Source organism: Delphinus delphis, chromosome 16 (assembly GCF_949987515.2).
Source record: "Delphinus delphis chromosome 16, mDelDel1.2, whole genome shotgun sequence".
Taxonomy (NCBI): Eukaryota; Metazoa; Chordata; class Mammalia; order Artiodactyla; family Delphinidae; genus Delphinus; species Delphinus delphis.
This window is the reverse complement of record NC_082698.1, coordinates 34,771,744-34,790,678: the sequence shown is the minus strand read 5'-3', so window position 1 is coordinate 34,790,678 and position 18,935 is coordinate 34,771,744. Positions and strand designations below refer to the sequence as shown.

At 36.1% G+C, this 18,935-nt stretch overlaps 1 protein-coding gene across 3 annotated transcripts in view; it reads left to right on the top strand.

Moving 5' to 3' along the window:
• Positions 1 to 18,270, top strand: part of HECTD2 (HECT domain E3 ubiquitin protein ligase 2) — a 77,220-nt gene extending 58,950 nt beyond the window's left edge. The window contains exons 15-21 of one of the 3 annotated variants that reach the window (XM_060034484.1): positions 359 to 517; positions 3,762 to 3,836; positions 4,535 to 4,622; positions 4,710 to 4,816; positions 13,581 to 13,696; positions 14,264 to 14,407; positions 15,727 to 18,270. In XM_060034484.1, the coding sequence (XP_059890467.1) occupies positions 359 to 517; positions 3,762 to 3,836; positions 4,535 to 4,622; positions 4,710 to 4,816; positions 13,581 to 13,696; positions 14,264 to 14,407; positions 15,727 to 15,847 (810 nt within the window). In that variant the 3' untranslated portion in view covers positions 15,848 to 18,270. Of the gene's footprint in view, positions 1 to 349; positions 518 to 1,134; positions 1,185 to 3,761; positions 3,837 to 4,534; positions 4,623 to 4,709; positions 4,817 to 13,580; positions 13,697 to 14,263; positions 14,408 to 15,726 lie in introns of those variants that run through there. The other 2 variants (XM_060034485.1, XM_060034486.1) reach the window with 2 other exon arrangements.
• Positions 18,271 to 18,935: the final 665 nt, after the last annotated feature.

Below are 18,935 nucleotides of genomic sequence, written 5' to 3'. Positions count from 1 at the left end.
TGCTGCTGCTTATGAAATCACCTACATCTTTGTTTAAATTTAGAAAGTTTTCTTATATGTTAAATACTTTATAGAAATGTATGAAATTGCTATCTATTGTGATCTTAGATAAACTTTTCTAGGGAAATGATTAAATACTCTCACCTGATCCTCTCCTTTTTACATGATTTTTGGTAATTATCAATATATTATGTAAAATAAAGGGAAAATAAATGAAAGGAAAGAGGAAGTATGTGGGATTAATTAGAAAGTCAGTGTTAGATCTGAAAGAAGTATGCAAGAAATAGACTGATGCATAATTCAAAACTCATTTGTTGTCATGGATTTTATGTTAATGCTTAACATTTAGTATGCATAGCTTATGGGACTAGCTGTTTATAACAGCATTACTTTGGATATTCGTTTCCCCCCCTGCTGCTACAAGAAATTATTGAGCCCTCCCATCGTTCCTAATGACCAAAGTATGCCAGTAGGCATCTGCAGTGTTACCACTGATGACCTGTGTCAAATTATGCCTGTAAGTATAAAGTCGTTTAGCATCTCATCCCGTAATTCTAGATCATCTCTCTTCTACTGCAGTCTCTCTCCTCCTAACGCTATTCTTATGTTTAAATATGGTTTCCCTCTACCTTTGTAACCCATCTCCTTTTTTGTCTAATTTTCTCCTTCCTTATAGAGACACATAACCTGCTTTGCAGCACTTCTAAGTTCCTCTAACATTAGTAGAACAGGCTGTGAGTCAGGGACAGAGATTTGAATCCAGCCTCTGCCACGTATTAGCTCTGTGAATGTGGATAAGTTGTTTATGTTTCTGAGCTCTAATTTCCTTATGTGAACAATGGGATAGTAGAACTTCCATACTGGGAAGATTACCTGAGATAATAAAGTACTTAGTACCTGATCGCTACTGTGGATTCTTATTAACGTGTCACTATGCAATATCGTTAACAACATCTGCAACACCATCCCTGAATAAAATTAATGAATTTCACAGGCCTGTCTCTGATAACATTCCTCAATTCAGAAATTAGATTTCCAATCATCAAGTTTAATCCAGTGCAAAAACGTAGTAGAAGAATGGATAGTATACACATCATCCTGAAAATCCTCTACAGTAATAATGCTTTTTTACAGCTGGGTTTTGGTAGCCATTGGTCAGCAGAGAATTCCCCATAATATTCTTAGTAAGTACCTGGATGTGGATTAAGGGCCTGTTTAAATATCTCTGTGTCTGGATGGTCAAATGAGTTTGGTGTAGGGTTGGAACCTTCCTATCAAAGTTGAGAAACCTCTCCAGAACATGTGACTAATTAGAAAACCATTCTTCATGTGATATCAGATACATTTTTGGAAATTGGTTTGGATTCTTTCAGATTAAGAGCCTAAATCTGTATTTTTATAAGACTCAGTAGTTGGAAAAAATTGCAAAAGGTATAGAGCAGACTACTTAAGAAACTGAAAGGTTTGCCCTTTATAGTCTTGTATTTTGGCCACACACTACCTATGAGCCCTGGACGATTCAATTAATTTCCTTATTTGTGTAACAGTGGGAGTTATTGTTATATCTATACACTGATATATATACTAGTTAGTATATATTTTATATATATATATATATACACACTAACAGATGAGCTACCTTCTCATTTAGATTTCTGTGATTTTTTAGTCCCATATATGCAGTTTTTGTTAGATCATTTACCAATAAATTTCCTAATTTTATTATTGGTTTTTACCAATAAATTGTCTAATTTTATGATTAAAGCTATTTGAATTTGACTCATTTAGATCCAGGTGTTTTTAGTTAATAATAATGGATATTTTATGAATGACTATACCAATACGTTGTTTTATATTATGGAGCTGAAGGTGATACTGAGTTAATTTCATGTTCTTATATTGCCTCTTTAATAGTGAATCAAGATTGTGCATACGCTATGAGATCAACTGTAGAAAAAACTGAGTCCCTATGCATGCATGAATAAAGATTGAAAGGAAGCAAGAAAACAGCCATGTTAGGATAGTGGAATGTGGGGAATTTTTTTTAATTTAAAAATGGATTATCGATTTATTAATGGCATCTATTAAAAATTAACACCTAATTCCCATTTCATATATGGTAAAATATATCGATAAAAAAGTTTTAAGTGCTTTTTTATTCAGTACTTGGTTTACCATTTGTATTTGTACACTATGTGTTTTAAGAAGAGTAAACAGGAAAGCAAAGAGAAACCTATAGTGGTACATTTCTTAATTTAAACACAGTATCTGTGAATAAGGACAAAAAATACAGAAAGTAAGCAAAATATTCAATGGTGGAGCCTTCAATAAATACAGTGTTAATAGGCCAGTGCTTTTCGATGGCCATGTTAATGAAAACTCCATTGGTTTTATAGAGACGGATCCATGACTCAAAGCATCAGAACTGTCCAGCAGCAGCAACAAATCTTCCCCACACAGCCTTGTGAAAATTACCCTTGAGGTTTTTAGTTGAGAATGGAGGAGAGGCTAAGTGTAACCTTGAATCAGGAACTGCAATAGCTCTTTTCTTTTTGCTTAAGTCACTCTCAAATATGCTCTATTAAATAATACCAGGGTATTCAAACAGTGTGTAAAACCAGTAGTCTGTATCTTCACACACTCTTAATTTTACATTTACAAAATTATAAAGGTGTTGAACTATATGGGTAATTAATATTTTAGAGATAACGTATTACAGTTAAGAGTCTAAGAACAGGTAAACAACAAATAACAGAAATTGGGTTTTGAAAATACAAAGGCTGGGAATAAAAGGCGCTACAGTCCTGAATAAAGCAGATCTGAGTATATAATTTTACTACCTAATTGACTTTGTATTTTATCATTAAAAATTTAATCTTTGAAAGAAAATGGTAAATACTTTCCATTAGATTCATCTACTAGTCCCTTGAATTGTTCAAAAAACTGCAAATCTCCCAATTATAATTTTCAGCATCCATAATTTTATTAATAATTGAAACAAATAATGAAAATCATATCGGAACCTATGCCAGCCTAGATTTGTTTAAAATTTTCTTATTTTAATGGAATGGAAATTTTAATATGTAAAGTGTGTAAGGTCATTCTAATCATGCTGTTCCTTATATTTTCTACTAATATTTAAAATAAATTAAAACTTTTTTCATAAAACCTGAAATTTTAAAAAATACTGGCTTAGTTTTTCTATTTTTCAGTCTCTGTTCAGGGAAATCATGAGTTACAATGTAGGAAAATATTTCCTCCAGTGTTCTCAAGTTGTTCTTGGGAGAGGAAGGCACCATAACTGAAATGTAAAAACCACTTAACATGTATGAACTGTGTGTTTTTATGTTTAAAAGATGAATCCTAAAACATTAACAGAGTTTTTTAAGAATATAAACTGAAAGTGAGAAATACTGCAAATTCATAAACAGTGATGTTACAGATAGCAGTGAATTATGATGGAAACTGTGCTCTTAGCTCACTGAATAAGAATAGACCCCAGAATTATTCCTCTGTGGGTATAATTGGGTATGTTCCTTTATGTGACCTTTTCCAATAAATTTTTCCAAGCCTTTTACATGGTAGAAATCATTAACCAGCATTTTGTGCCCTGGAAAAAAATATATCAAATATTATCATTATTTCAAAGTCTGCGTTTATCTACTCTGTCTCACATGTAACTGAACTGTAGTAGATCTGCTTAACTATTTTGGGTAGTACTATTTGATTTAAAAACACAGATAACAGATTTCTCTTTATAGGAGTTGGCCCATGGATTAAGTGAACTCCTGTCATATGAAGGCAATGTTGAAGAAGATTTCTATTCAACATTTCAGGTATCCTTAAGGGCAAATAGCTTTCCGTTAACCAGGTATTTCATATGTGAAAAATACCCTTTGTTACCATACACCCACCATTAGAAAAGATGAACAAGGACTGATCAGTACATACCACCCCCTATCTTAAAGGATCTTAACCTGATAAAGTAGAGATAAAGAGGCAGACACATATAGGTGAGCAGTCAAGGAAAGTGCTTAAAGAACATCAGCAAGGGTGAGGGCACTCTGCCAGGCACCTGGCCTATGTCCTTGACTCAGTTACTTTCTCAGAGCTTTTCAGCTTCTAACAAGCCCCTTCTGTCGCTTCAATGCAAGAAGTTAGAAGCAGAAGCTAATCGACCAGACCAAAACTCTCTCGCTCCCACTCCCCTGACAATAATCAGGAGGTGGGAATTATAGGAATCCACATGGCTCCAAAGACCTGAGTGCTTCCCTAAATGCCCGCGCAAATTTTGTTAACATCAGTAAAGTATTTAACTGTATTCAAGAGGGTTAAGTCCCTACTTTTTTACCCCAAAATGCTTCCACGACTCTATTCTTAATACAAATATCACAAAAGCCTAGCCATTCTGTAGTTTGTATATTTAGAGGAGGGGGAAAAAAGTTTTCTTTTTAAATTTTACAAACCTGTTCACTGAAGTCTGTTAATATATCAGCCATACCAATAAATACACTGTGTTGGAATCTCCCATCAGGTGTTTCAAGAAGAATTCGGAATAATTAAGTCCTATAATTTAAAGCCAGGTGGTGATAAAATTGCAGTTACCAATCAAAATAGGAAAGGTAAGTTAAAACACGATTTATTAATTAAAGCGCATTAGTATTTGCCATTTACTTTTACTACTTAACAGATATAAAATTGTTTTCCAGAATATGTACAGCTTTATATTGACTTTCTTCTCAACAAATCCATCTATAAGCAGTTTGCTGCATTTTATTATGGATTTCATAGTGTGTGTGCTTCAAATGCCCTAATGGTGAGTTTAAAACTTCATGCTTTCAGTTAGGTTTTGTAATACTATGATATTGACAAATAATTCCTTAAATATTTTAGTAGATAGGCTTTTAAAATTTAAAAAAAAAAAGGTTTCTAGGGTTTTTTTTGTCTTGAGGAAAATAATAAAGATTTTTTTAACATCTTTATTGGAGTATAATTGCTTTACAAGGTGTGTTAGTTTTTGCTTTATAACAAAGTGAATCAGCTACACATATACATATATCCCCATATCTCCTCCCTCTTGCGTCTCCCACCCACCCTCCCTATCCCACCCCTCTAGGTGGTCACAAAGCAACAAGCTGATCCTGTGCTATGCTGCTGCTTCCCACTAGCTATCTATTTTACGTTTGGTAGTGTATATATGTCCACGCCACACTCCCACTTTGTCCCAGTTTACCGTTCCCCCTCCCCACATCCTCGAGTCCATTCTCTACGTCTGCGTCTTTATTCCTGCCCTGCCACTAGGTTCTTCAGAACCATTTTTTTTCTTTTTTTAGATTCCATATATATATGTGTTAGCATACGGTATTTGTTTTTCTCTTTCTGACTTACTTCACTCTGAATGACAGTCTGTAGGTCCATCCACCTCACTACAAATAACAATTTCGTTTCTTTTTATGGCTGAGTAACATTCCATTGTATATATGTGCCACATCTTCTTTATCCATTCATCTGTCGATGGACACTTAGGTTGCTTCCATGTCCTATTGTAAATAGAGCTGCAATGAACATTGTGGTAAATGACTCTTTGAATTACGGTTTTCTCAGGGTATATGCCCAGTAGTGGGATTCCTGGGTCATATGGTAGTTCTATTTTTAGTTTTTTAAGGAACCTCCATACTGTTCTCCATAGTGGCTGTATCAATTTACATTCACACCAACAGTGCAAGAGGGTTCCATTTTCTCCACACCCTCTCCAGCATTTATTGTTTGTAGATGTTTTGATGATGGCCATTCTGACTGGTGTGAGGTGATACTTCACTGTAGTTTTGATTTGCATTTCTCTAATGCTTAGTGATGTTCAGCATCCTTTCATGTGTTTGTTGGCAATCTGTATATCTTCTTGGGAGAAATGTCTATTTAGTTCTCCTGCCCATTTTTGGATTGGGTTGTTTGTTTTTTTGGTATTGAGCTGCATGAGCTGCTTGTATGTTTTGGAGATTAATCCTTTGTCAGTTGCTTCATTTGCAAATATTTTCTCCCATTCTGAGGGTTGTCTTTTGGTCTTGTTTATGGTTTCCTTTCCTGTGCAAAAGCTTTTAAGTTTCATTAGGTCCCAATTGTTTATTTTTGTTTTTATTTCCATTTCTGTAGGAGGTGGCTCAAAAAGGATCTTGCTGTGATTTATGTCATAGAGTGTTCTGTCTGTGTTTTCCTCTAAGAGTTTGATAGTTTCTGGCCTTACATTTATGTCTTTAATCCTTTTTTTAATTTTTTTTTTGTGGTACGCGGGCCTCTCACTGTTGTGGCCTCTCCCGTTGGGGAGCACAGGCTCCAGACGCGCAGGCTCAGCGGCCATGGCTCACGGGCCCAGCCACTCTGCGGCATGTGGGATCTTCCCGGACCGGGGCACGAACCCGTGTCCCCTGCATTGGCAGGCGAACTCTCAACCACTGCGCCACCAGGGAAGTCCTTTAATCCATTTTGAGTTTATTTTTGTGTATGGTGTTAGGGAGTGTTCTAATTTCATTCTTTTACATGTAGCTGTCCAGTTTTCCCAGCACGACTTATTGAAGAGGCTGTCTTTTCTCCGTGATGTATTCTTTCCTCCTTTATCAAAGATAAGGCAACCATATGTGCGTGGGTGTATCTCTGGTCTTTCTATCCTGGTCCATTGATCTATGTTTCTGTTTTTGTGCCAGTACCATACTGTCTTGATTACTGTAGCTTTGTAGTATAGTCTGAAGTCAGGGAGCCTGATTCCTCCAGCTCCATTTTTCTTTCTCAAGATTACTTTGGCTATTCGGGGTCTTTTGTGTTTCCATACAAACTGTGAAATTTTTTGTTCTAGTTCTGTGAAAAAATGCCATTGGTAGTTTGATAGGGATTCCACTGAATCTGTAGATTGCTTTGGGGAGTATAGTCATTTTCACAATGTTGATTCTTCCAATCCAAGAACATGGAGGAACATCTCTCCATTTGTTTGTATCATCTTTAATTTCTTTCATCAGTGTCTTATAGTTTTCTGCATATAGGTCTTTTGTGTCCTTAGGTAGGTTTATTCCTAGGTATTTTATTCTTTTTGTTGCAATGGTAAATGGGAGTGTTTCCTTAATTTCTCTTTCAGACTTTTTCATCATTAGTGTATAGGAATGCAAGAGACTTCTGTGCATTAATTTTGTATCCTGCTACTTTACCAAATTCATTGATTAGCTCTAGTAGTTTTCTGGTAGCGTCTTTAGGATTCTCTATGTATAGTATCATGCCATCTGCAAACAGTGACAGTTTTACATCTTCTTTTCCAATTTGGGTTCCTTTTATTTCTTTTTCTTCCCTGATTGCTGTGGCTAAAACTTCCAAAACTATGTTGAATAATAGTGGTGAGAGTGGGCAACCTTGTCTTGTTCCTGATCTTAGTGGAAATGGTTTCAGTTTTTCACCGTTGAGAACGATGTTGGCTGTGGGTTTGTCATATATGGCCTTTAGTATGTTGAGGTAAGTTCCCTCTATGCCTACTTTCTGGAGGGTTTTTATCATAAAGAGGTGTCGATTTAAATATGACAAAGGATCTGAATACACATTTTTCCAAGTAAAATACACAAATGTTCAAGGGCATATGAAAAGATTCTGGATATCATTAGTCACCAAGGAGATGAAAATCAAAACCACAGTGAGATTCCACTTGACAACAATTAGGATGGCTAAAATCAAAAAGTGAGGCAATAAGTTTTATCGAGGATACACGGAGAAATTTGATCTCTCATATGGGGTGGAATGAAGATAAAATGGCAAAGCTGCTCTGGATAAAGCTCTGGGAGATCCTCAAATATTAAACCTAGAATTATCATATGACCCATCAATCCCACCTAGGTACACGCTCAAGAAAATGAAAACACATGTTTGATCAAAACTTATATATGAATTTTATAATAATGTGATTCATAGTAAGCAAAAGGGAGAAACATCCAAATGTCCATTAACAGGTGAATAGATAAACAGCATGTTTTATCCAATCAGTAGAATATTGTTCTGACATAAAACAAAGGAAATATTCACACATAGTTGTCTCTTGAAGAAATTATGCTGAGTGAATGAAGCCCTTCAAGAGGCCATGTATAATTCTTTTAATATGAAAGAGCAGAATATGGAAATAGAAAGTAGAGTAGTGGTTTTCTAGGCTGGGGTATTGGAGGAGGATAAGAAGATTAGCAATGATAGCTAAAGGGCAGAGGAGTTTCTTTTTCAAGTAACAAAAATCGTCACAAATTGTGGTGATAATTGTGTGTATCTGTAAATATACTGAAACCATTAAAATGTACACTTAATGGATGCCTTCTAAAGTATGTGCATTGTATCTCCATAAAGCTGTTAAAATAAATCAATGCATGAAGTATTTTGCAATGTAAAAAAAAAGAAGTGTTGAATTTTGTTGAAAGCTTTTTCCGCATCTATTGATCATATGGTTTTTGTCCTTCAGTTTGTTAATACAGTTTATCACATTGATTGATTTGCATATATTGAGGAATCCTTGCATTCCTGGAATAAACACCACTTGATCATGATGTATGATCCTATCAATGTGCTGTTGGATTCTGTTTGCTAGTATTTTGTTGAGGATTTTTGTATCTATGTTCATCAGTGATATTGGCCTGTAGTTTTCTTTTTTTGTGATATCTTTGTTTAGTTTTGGTATCAGGGTGTTGGTGGCCTCATAGTATGAGTTTGGGAGTGTTCTTCCCTCTGCCGTATTATGGAAGAGTTTGAGAGGGATAGATGTTAGCTCTTCTCTAAATGTTTGATAGAATTCGCCTGTGAAGCCATCTGGTCCTGGGCTTTTGTTTGTTGGAAGATTTTTAATCACGGTTTCAATTTCACTGCTTGTGATTGGTCTGTTTATATTTTCTATTTCTTCCTCGTTCAGTCTCGGAAGGTTGTGCTTTTCTAAGAATTTGTCCATTTCTTCCAGGTTGTCCATTTTATTGGCATATAGTTGCTTGTAGTAATCTCTCATGATCCTTTTATTTCTGCAGTGTCAGTTGTTACTTCTTCTTTTTCATTTCTAATTCTATTGATTTGAGTCTTCTCCCCTTTTTTCTTGATTAGTCTGGCTAATGGTTTATCAATTTTGTTTATCTTCTCAAAGAACCAGCTTTTAGTTTTATTGATCTTTGCTATCATTTCCTTCATTCCTTTTTCATTTATTTCTGATCTGACCTTTATGATTTCTTTCCTTTTGCTAACTTTGGGGTTTTTTGGTTCTTCTTTCTCTAATTGCTTTGGTGTAAGGTTAGGTTGTTTATTTGAGATGTTTCTTGTTTCTTGACATAGGATTGTATTGCTATAAACTTCCCTCTTAGAACTGCTTCTGCTGCATCCCATGTGTTTTGGGTCATCGTGTTTTCATTGTCATTTTGTTCTAGGTATTTTTATATTTCCTCCTTGATTTCTTCAGTGATCTCTTGGTTATTTAGTAGTATATTGTTTAGCCTCCATGTGTTTGTATTTTTTACAGTTTTTTTCCTGTAATTGATATAGATAGCATTGTGGTCAGAAAAGATACTTGAAACGATTTCAATTTTCTTAAATTTACCAAAGCTTGATTTGTGACCCAAGATATGATCTATCCTGGAGAATGTTCCATGAGCACTTGAGAAGAAAGTGTATTCTGTTGTTTTTGGATGGAATGTACTATATCAATTAAGTCCATCTTGTTTAATGTATCATTTAAAGCTTGTGTTTCCTTATCTATTTTCATTTTGGATGATCTGTCCATTGTGAAAGTGGGGTGTTAAAGTTCCCTACTATTATCGTGTTACTGTCGATTTCCCTTTTATGGCTGTTAACATTTGCCTTATGTATTGAGGTTCTCCTATGTTGGGTGCATAGATATTTACAAGTGTTATATCTTCTCCTTGGATTCATCCCTTGATCGTTATGTAGTGTCCTTCTTTGTCTCTTGTAATAGTCTTTATTTTAATGTCTATTTTGTCTGATATGAAAACTGCTACTCCAGCTTTCATTTGATTTCCATTTGCATGGAATATCTTTTTCCAGCCCCTCACTTTCAGTCTGTATGTGTCTCTAGGTCTGAAGTGGGTCTCTTGTAAACAGCATATATACAGGTCTTGTTTTTGTATCCATTCAACCAGTCTGTGTCTTTTGGTTGGAGCATTTAATCCATTTACATTTAAGGTAATTATCGATATGTATGTTCCTATTCCCATTTTCTTATTTGTTTGGGGTTTGTTATTGTAGGTCTTTTCCTTCTCTCGTGTTTCCCACTTAGAGAAGTTCCTTTATCATTTGTTGTTGAGCTGGTTTGGTGGTGCTGAATTCTCTTAGCTTTTGCTTGTCTGTAAAGCTTTTAACATCTCTGTCAAATCTGAATGAGATCCTTGCTGGATAGAGTAATCTTGGTTGTAGGTTTTTCCCTTTCATCACTTTAAATATGTCCTGCCACTCCCTTCTGGCTTGCAGAGTTTCTGCTGAAAGATCAGCTCTTAACCTTATTGGGATTCCCTTGTATGTTATGTGTTGCTTTTCCCTTGCTTCTTTTAATATTTTTTCTTTGTATTTAATTTTTGTTAGTTTGATTAATATGTGTTTTGGCATGTTTCTCCTTGGATTTATCCTGTATGGGACTTTTTGCGCTTCCTGGATTTGATTGACTATTTCCTTTCCCGTGTTAGGGAAGTTTTCAACTATAATCTCTTCAAATAGTTTCTCAGATCCTTTCTTTTTCTCTTCTTCTTCTGGGGCCCCTGTAATTCAAATGTTGGTGCATTTAATGTTGTCCCAGAGGTCTCTGAGACTGTCCTCAATTCTTTTCATTCTTTTTTCTTTATTCTGCTCTGCAGTAGTTATTTCCACTATTTTATCTTCCAGGTCACTTATCCATTCTTCTGCCTCAGTTATTCTCCTGTTGCTTCCTTCTAGAGAATTTGTAATTTCATTTATTGTGCTGTTCATCATTGTTTGTTTGCTTTTTAGTTCTTCTAGGTCCTTGTTAAACATTTCTTGTATTTTCTCCATTCTGTTTCCAAGATTTTGGATCATCTTTACTATCATTACTCTGAATTCTTTTTCAGGTAGACTGCCTATTTCCTCTTCATTTAAACCCTCTTCTGGTGGGTTTTTAACTTTCTCCTTCATCTGCTGTGTATTTCTCTGTCTTCTCATTTTGCTTAACTTCCTGTGTTTGGCGTCTCCTTTTCTCAGGCTGCACATTCATAGTTCCCATTGTTTTTGGTGTCTGCCCCCAGTGGCTGAAGTTGGTTCAGTGGGTTGTGTAGGCTTCCTGGTGGAGGGAACTGATGCCTGTGTTCTGGTGGATGAGGCTGGATCTTCTTTCTGGTGGGCAGGACCACGTCCGGTGGTGTGTTTTGGGGTGTCCGTGACTTTATTATGATTTTAGGCAGCCTCTCTGCTAATGGGTGGGGTTGGGTTCCTGTCTTGCTAGTTGTTTGGCATAGGGTGTCCAGCACTGTAGCTTGCTGGTCGTTGAGTGGAGCTGGGTCTTAGCGTTGAGATGGAGATCTCTGGGAGAGCTTTTGCCATTTGATATTACGTGGAGCCGGGAGGTCTCTGGTGGACCAGTGTCCTGAGCTCAGCTCTCCCACCTCAGAGACTCAGACCTGATACCCGACCGGAGCACCAAGACCCTGTCAGCCGCATGGTTATAAAGAGTTCCACAGGGCTTCCCTGGTTGCACAGTGGTTGAGAGTCCACCTGCCAATGCAGGGGACGCGGGTTCGTGCCCTGGTCCAGGAAGATCCCACATGCCGCGGAGCGGCTGGGCGCATGAGCCATGGCCGCTAAGCCTGCGCGTCCGGAGCCTGTGCTCCGCAACGGGAGAGGCCACAACAGTGAGAGGCCCGTGTACCGCCAAAAAAAAAATATATATATATATATATATATATGTGTATATATATGTATATATATATATATAAAGAGTTCCACAGATATGGCTTGAAGTCTATAAACAAATCATTGATCATCAACTTGTATTGTCCTCTTCCCTCACAGCCTGGATACAAACCTCCAAGCTCATTTAGATTGATGGCAGAATTCAGTCCCTTGTGGTTGTGGACTAAGATTCCCATTTCCTTGAAGACTTGGATGGGGTGACTCCCAGCTCTCTCCGATTCTCTCACATGCTCCCCTCCATTTCAAAGCCAGCAGCAACATGTACTTGGAAACTCTCTGGCTTCCTCTTCGGCTACCAGCCTGTGAAGACTCTTTTCTTCTTTTCTTTTCCTTTGTGCTTAGTCTTGTTTCACTTGCTCATAGGGTGCCGCGTGGGGAGGACTCGCGCCAGGCACTTCGCAACAGAGTCCCTAGTCAGTTTTCTAATTTTTAAAGTCAGAGCTAGAAATAAAAATAGTTCTCTCATTTCAGCCTTAATTTTCTAAAGGGAAAAAAGACCCGTCAACTCCATTCCCTCCCCACCCCACTCCACCTTACACTATGTCTTATACTATGGCTTTTAAGGCTTTAAAAAATTTCCTCAAGCAGAGTGGATGAAGAGATCCCAAGGGCTCCAGGTCTTTAATACTGCGGGGCAAAGCACAGAAACTAGTCAACAATAAGCTCCAGGGCAAAAGGCACACCTTCTTACTGTTTAAGGAACAGGTTTATAACTGCTTCCTGCCTCTTCAGGGGTCCCCCCAGCAACTCTTGAGTTGCCTTTTACCCACAGGATGTAGTTTGTCACCAGAGTCATGGTGGACTCCAGTTGGTTTGACTTTTTCTTAGCCTTGTGAGTATGGGTCAGTTGCTGTTGAGAACACTATGTCGGAAATGTCATAAGATAAAAGCGTAGTTTCTCTTCACCGCTGCTCCCCTGGGCACACTCCATCAAGCCATTTGCACCTCCATGCAGTTTTATAAGCGGGGTTGGGAGCAAGGTCTTCAATGTGAATTATTTTGCATAGGAGAGAGCTTGTTTTAGAGTGATCTTTGTCACATGTTTATTGAAAGTACCTTTGGAAATGGAGCACCTGTTGATTTCGAATTGAGTTTTGTCTGTGACGCACTATAGTTATGGGGGTGGAGGGAGGGAAAATAAATAAATAGCATAGCAGGTCTCTGTTTTTAAATTGTAATCTCTTTAGGTGGGAGACAACCTATGTAAGTGAAAAAAAAAACAAGTGAACAACACAAGACAGACTAACCTACTACTCAAACTCTACAGTGTACACAGGAGGCTTTATGGATGTTGGAACCAGGCATGTCAATAGATGCTAGAGTATTGATAGCTGAAAGAGTTTCAGGCTGGGTTTCAGGGAAGAGTTGTAATTTGGACTTATGCTTAGTCATCTGCTTGTTTTTCTAGCAAACTGCTAATTGCTATTATTTGCAAAAGGGGGAACCTAACAGTTTGACGAGATTTATAAACTTTCAGAAGCAAAAATACCTTACCTTAGTAGGAAAAATATAAATGGAGATTTTTCTTTAGCAAAAGTGGTTTGATTTACTATAAGAACGTCATGATTTTTGTTATTTGGTTCAGTGAAAATAGTTCCAATTTCACTTTTTTTAATCATCACTTTCTCTTATCATTTTTGATAAATAATTATTGACAGCTGCTTCGTCCAGAAGAGGTTGAAATTCTGGTGTGTGGAAGTCCTGAACTGGATATGCACGCCCTGCAGAGAAGTACTCAGTATGATGGCTATGCAAAAACCGACCTGACTATACGGTGAGCTTTTTTTACTTCTGAGAGTGAGGGTGCTGAAGAGAGAATGAAAGAGAGTGTGGTTCGTTTATTTGCATAATTTACAATCTTTGAATCAAGTTAAGTCAGCTGAAATACTGTACAGCCCACACTGCTTTATTTTATCTCTTGAAAATAATGTGAGAATATTAAATATGAAATCACTTAGCAGTCCCCTTAGGAGAAAGTAATATAAGTAAGTTTCTACAAAAGCATAGAGATTTGACTTTTTTTTTTTTAATTACTTTGGTTCTAGAATTGCAGGGATGCCATGCTTATAAATAGCCTTTTAATAGCACTGTGTTGAAAAATAAGGAAAATTATATAGGAGAAAAACGGCTTTTGTACTCTCTACTGTTGGACTATTTTTATAATGATGTTAGTCAAAAATCTAATTTATATCAGAAGCCTGTCATTCCTCAATTTCACATTAAGGGTATTATGTACCTTTAAGGGAAGTTGTTTCCCTAGAGCTTACTTTATATTACTTTATTCTGATCTGCAGGATTTTTGTCAAGACATTTTATATAAATATCCTTTGGTGTTCTCTAGATACTTTTGGGATGTTGTGCTTGGATTTCCTCTTGATCTTCAAAAAAAGTTGCTACATTTTACCACAGGAAGTGACAGAGTACCTGTAGGAGGAATGGCTGATTTGAACTTTAAAATCTCAAAGAATGAAACTTCTACTAACTGGTAAATTTCCAAATTGTAATTTTTTTAATCTGTAGGTTTGGCTAATAATAATATGTTTGGAATTAGAGGATTCTTTGATTCTGAAGTGGTTTTCATAGAAAACTCTTGGGAGTAAGCATGGCTTTGAAATAAGAGAGACTATGGCTTAAGGTTCTGTATGAATTTTGAGAACTACCAGTACGAACTGATAATAATTCCTGTGCATCAACTTTTTACTTTGATAAGTCAACTGCTTTGTAGTTGCTTCCAGAATCTAGCTTGCTTTTCATAGATTATCTAACCTTCATTTTTACTTAAAGGTGTTTTTTATTTAAAATACTAAGGTGAGTTTTTGGCTGTTATAATTAGTTCTTGTGCTGGAATACCGCTAGTGCTAGTCTTTTTTTCTTTATCTAGTGCTCTTTGCATATGAAAGTGATGCCGATGATGGCTTTAAATTATTTTCTATAGTGTTGATGGGTTAATGCTAATCTACTTACTTCTTTTCCCAATCTCCTTGTAATTTCTAAAGCTAATTTGAGTAGACACTACTTTGATTATAATCATTTTTTTCTCCTGTCCCATATATTCCCTGAGCTTTGTCAGTCCTTCCTTTCATAAATTAGAACTGAAATCTGTCCTTTCCTTTCTCACCGCCACCACCGACAGCTGTTCTGATGCTGTGGAGTTCCTAAAGACTGAGGGAAAGGGTCTAAGAAATCTGTAGGAATTTTGAATAAAGATAACAGTGTCATCGGGTAGAGGGTTGGGAGAGCTGAACAAAAAGATTCAGAGGATAAATGTTGCTTGTACCTTGAGGGCAGCAACATGAGAAGCATGGGTATCAAGTGTCCCAGAAATGTTCTTTTTATTATTTTTTGACAGTCAAGACTAAAAAAGTAGTAACAGTTATATTATGTGTTTTATGTAGATAGCTCTTTTCATCTTCCCACCCATTCAAATAGTTTGCCTTATGATGGTGATGAGGCAACTGAGATTTGGAGACATGAAGCCGCTTGAACAAGGTCTCACAGCCAGAAAGTGCAGGAGATGGTATTCAAATTCAGATTTGTCTGACTCCAAAAATAATGCCTCTAGAATATAAGTTATGTGAGAGCAGGGACGTTGTCTTGTTGGTAAACCCAGCCCCAGTGTCTAGAATGGTGCCTAATACATAGCAGGTACTCCAAAAGTATTTGTTCAGTAAAGGAGTGGATGCGTCATCTCATTATAGTAAAATAGATTTGAATGTGTGTATCCAGGTACTTTGAAAGTTGCTTACCAGTCATTCTGTGTTTGTTTTAGGACTTGGTATCTTTAAAAAAAATTTTTTTCTCTAGGTTGCCTGTGGCCCACACCTGCTTCAATCAACTTTGCCTTCCCCCCTACAAGAGCAAAAAGGACCTGAAACAGAAACTGATTATTGGAATTTCAAATTCAGAAGGTTTTGGACTTGAGTAACCTAGAAGACTTGAAATATATTTTATATGTAGCATTCACTTCCCTCTTACTGTGCCTTTAACCTTTTCATGTTTCTGTCTCAAAACACCTTGACAAAGCTCACCAACTTTAAAATACTGATTTTTTTTAAATCAAATATGAAGTATGTTCAGTAGAGGCATGGTTTTCTAAAAACACAACACTGCTTGAGTGAGAAAAAGACCAGATGGCAGAGACAGGTGTGGGTCCAGTCCCTCTTTTTTATAGCACTTTATCATTCTCCATAAGTAGTTGTCACAGGTGTTCCACTGGGAAAGCATCGTGCCGTAAAGAATGCACAGATGACAGAGTGGAGCCCAGCGGCACCTTGTGCGCTGCTAGCACACGGTAGCAACACAGATAGCTACATCATCATTAATGTAAGGCATGTAGCCATATTTTCATATAGCGGTTAAACAACAGTATAATTGCAAATGCAATTTACAGGGTTTTTTGATATACTGGCTTTGGTCCTCTAAGATTCTTTTCAACCATTGCTGAAAAGCGTGTAAATAACTACATAATAGCCTGAGAATAATGGGATTTTGATAGTGCCATTTATTGCTAAAGATTTATTTTTACAAAGTAAATTCAGGGTTTTAGATGTGTATACAGCTTTTACAAATCAATAAAGATGATTGTACAAGAGTGTAACTATTTTCAGACTAATTGGATTCAAGGTTATATTCTTTTACATATTGTTAGTCTGCATGCATATGCGCCGTAAGCTAGTTACTTGGAGCACTCTGTAATATTTGTATAATCATTTCTTCTTAAGGGTCAGAATATTATATAGAAAGGAAGTAGAACTGACTAATCACTGATAAATTAAGTCAATCACAAGCACAAAAAAAGAGAACTGTTTTTATATATACTTTGATTGATGTACAAGACTTATTTCTAATATTTTTTGATCACCAGTTGTACTGAAACACTAATTTTTGGAAAAAAGTAGGATAAGATATTTGACAAAAGTGAATACAATAATATTTGTGTCCAAATGACGTAGCTTGGTGTAAAAATAAAGTTCAACATTTTGGCCGAAATGTTTGTTTTCCACTGGATTCTGAATATAGCAAATTCAAAAGTACCCTTTTTGGAGTTTCTTAATAAAGTAGCATGTAAAAGGAAACTGCATTTTTTAAGTCAGACAGTAAATGGTTTTCTTTTTAATTTACAGCAAATGAAGCAGTTTTATTAGCATGTTATAGATATTTCCAAATCAAGAATTCTCTATTATACTTTGATAGCTTTCCTTCAGAAAACTCTGAATATATATTTGCAATAATAATGAAGCCAGCACTTAGTACCAGCACATGGTTCACATGCAAATAATACTTCCCCAAAATTTTTTCTGAGTTACACTACTATCTTATTACTATGCTTCCTACACCCCACCAGCAGAATTCTTTTAGGGTGGAGGAACTAATCAGCTTGTTCTGCTTTTTTTCTGAAGCCAACTTGTGAATCTTAGAGGAAAAGGAGTTAGTTAGTTTACTGTTCTCTTGAGACAGAAGTGACTCCGCTTTTCCACTTGGACATACTATTTAAAGGATTTTTCTTACAATTTTTGGAACACCTAAGATTTAAAGGCATGTTGGTTTTGTTTTGTTTGCTCTGTTTTTAATCCATATGCAAATAAAACTGCTTCTCTCTTATACTGCTTGAACTAGAAAGTAAGATTTTAACATAGGTTACTACTAACTAATAAGCACAAAAGAATCATGTGTAAGAAACCAGATTTAAGTGTTTTAAATAAAATGTAAACAAAGTTTTTATTTGGTAGAGACGGAAAAATTGTGTTGGTTTGGTCTGCATGTTTAATGATGTGCTTTGTATATCAATAGCTATGTCATTTTTAAATAAGAAGTACACAAGCCAAATTTTTAAATGACAGAGTCCATAAATAACTGGAGAATTTTTGTTGTCTGTTGTTGAAATTTATAATCATTTATCACTAAATTGCACATTGCCTTTATTTATTTATGCTCTGGTTTTGGTTTACAGTGTAATTAATACCTCATTTTTTAAAAGAGCCACTACTGTTACATTTCGTTAATTTAAACAGCTAGAAAATTCATATAGTTGCTTTTTTTTATATATAATCTGTTAATGAATTCTTGATTTTTGTATCTGCCACAGTAAATTAAAGCATTGCACACAGTATTTATCAGTATTTACAAAATGTCCTGTCCTTTTTTAATCTTTCCTTAATTAATCATATTTTTGTCTGTATGATCAGAAATTTTAACAGTCCCTCTTTTTTGTACAAATGTGTATTGTATTACGTTGTTAATTTCTGGATAAATTTTTTTCAGATATTAAAGTTATATAATCAGCCAGGCTTCAGTTCATTTTTTGAACATTAGGCAATGAATTAAAACCACAAGTTTAAAATATAAATGCAAACTACTCTCTTTGTTACACTGTCTCTTAAACTGGTGCTGAGGAAAATTGCTGATACATACACCTTCAGAAGATATGTGTTGTTGACACCAAATGTAACTAACTTCTAGCATTATTTTTCAGTACGAAACAATGTGTAGCCAATGGCTGCATGATCACAGATATTCCACCAAATGAACGTTATACCACCATCAAGGCCACCTAGAAATGAACTAAGTATGACATTTCATTGGCCACCGATAGACAACTTCAGATCTTAAGTATTCCCCTCCAAATCCATTAATTTGGCCCTTTTTTCCCGCATTTTCTATGCTTAATGGAAGAAGAGAGGAGATTATGAGAAAGTAGGAGAGAATGTCATGGGTGATGGATGGAAGAAGAAGGTAGCTGGGTGGAAGACTAAGGAGAGTTTTCACAGGGGAGGGTACAAGATCAATTCACCCAGACCACACACAGCCTTTAGTCCAGTGAGTGGTTAAGAACTGTGCTTTGGAGCCAGACTACCTGGGTTTGAGTTTACTGTTCAATAGTTGTGTTTCCTTGGGCAGGTTACTTAATCTGCCCATGCCTCAATTATCAAGTGAAAATAATTTATAAAATGGAAATAATAAACCTATCTATCTCTCTGATAGGGTTCTAGGGAAGAATAAATGAATTAAGATGT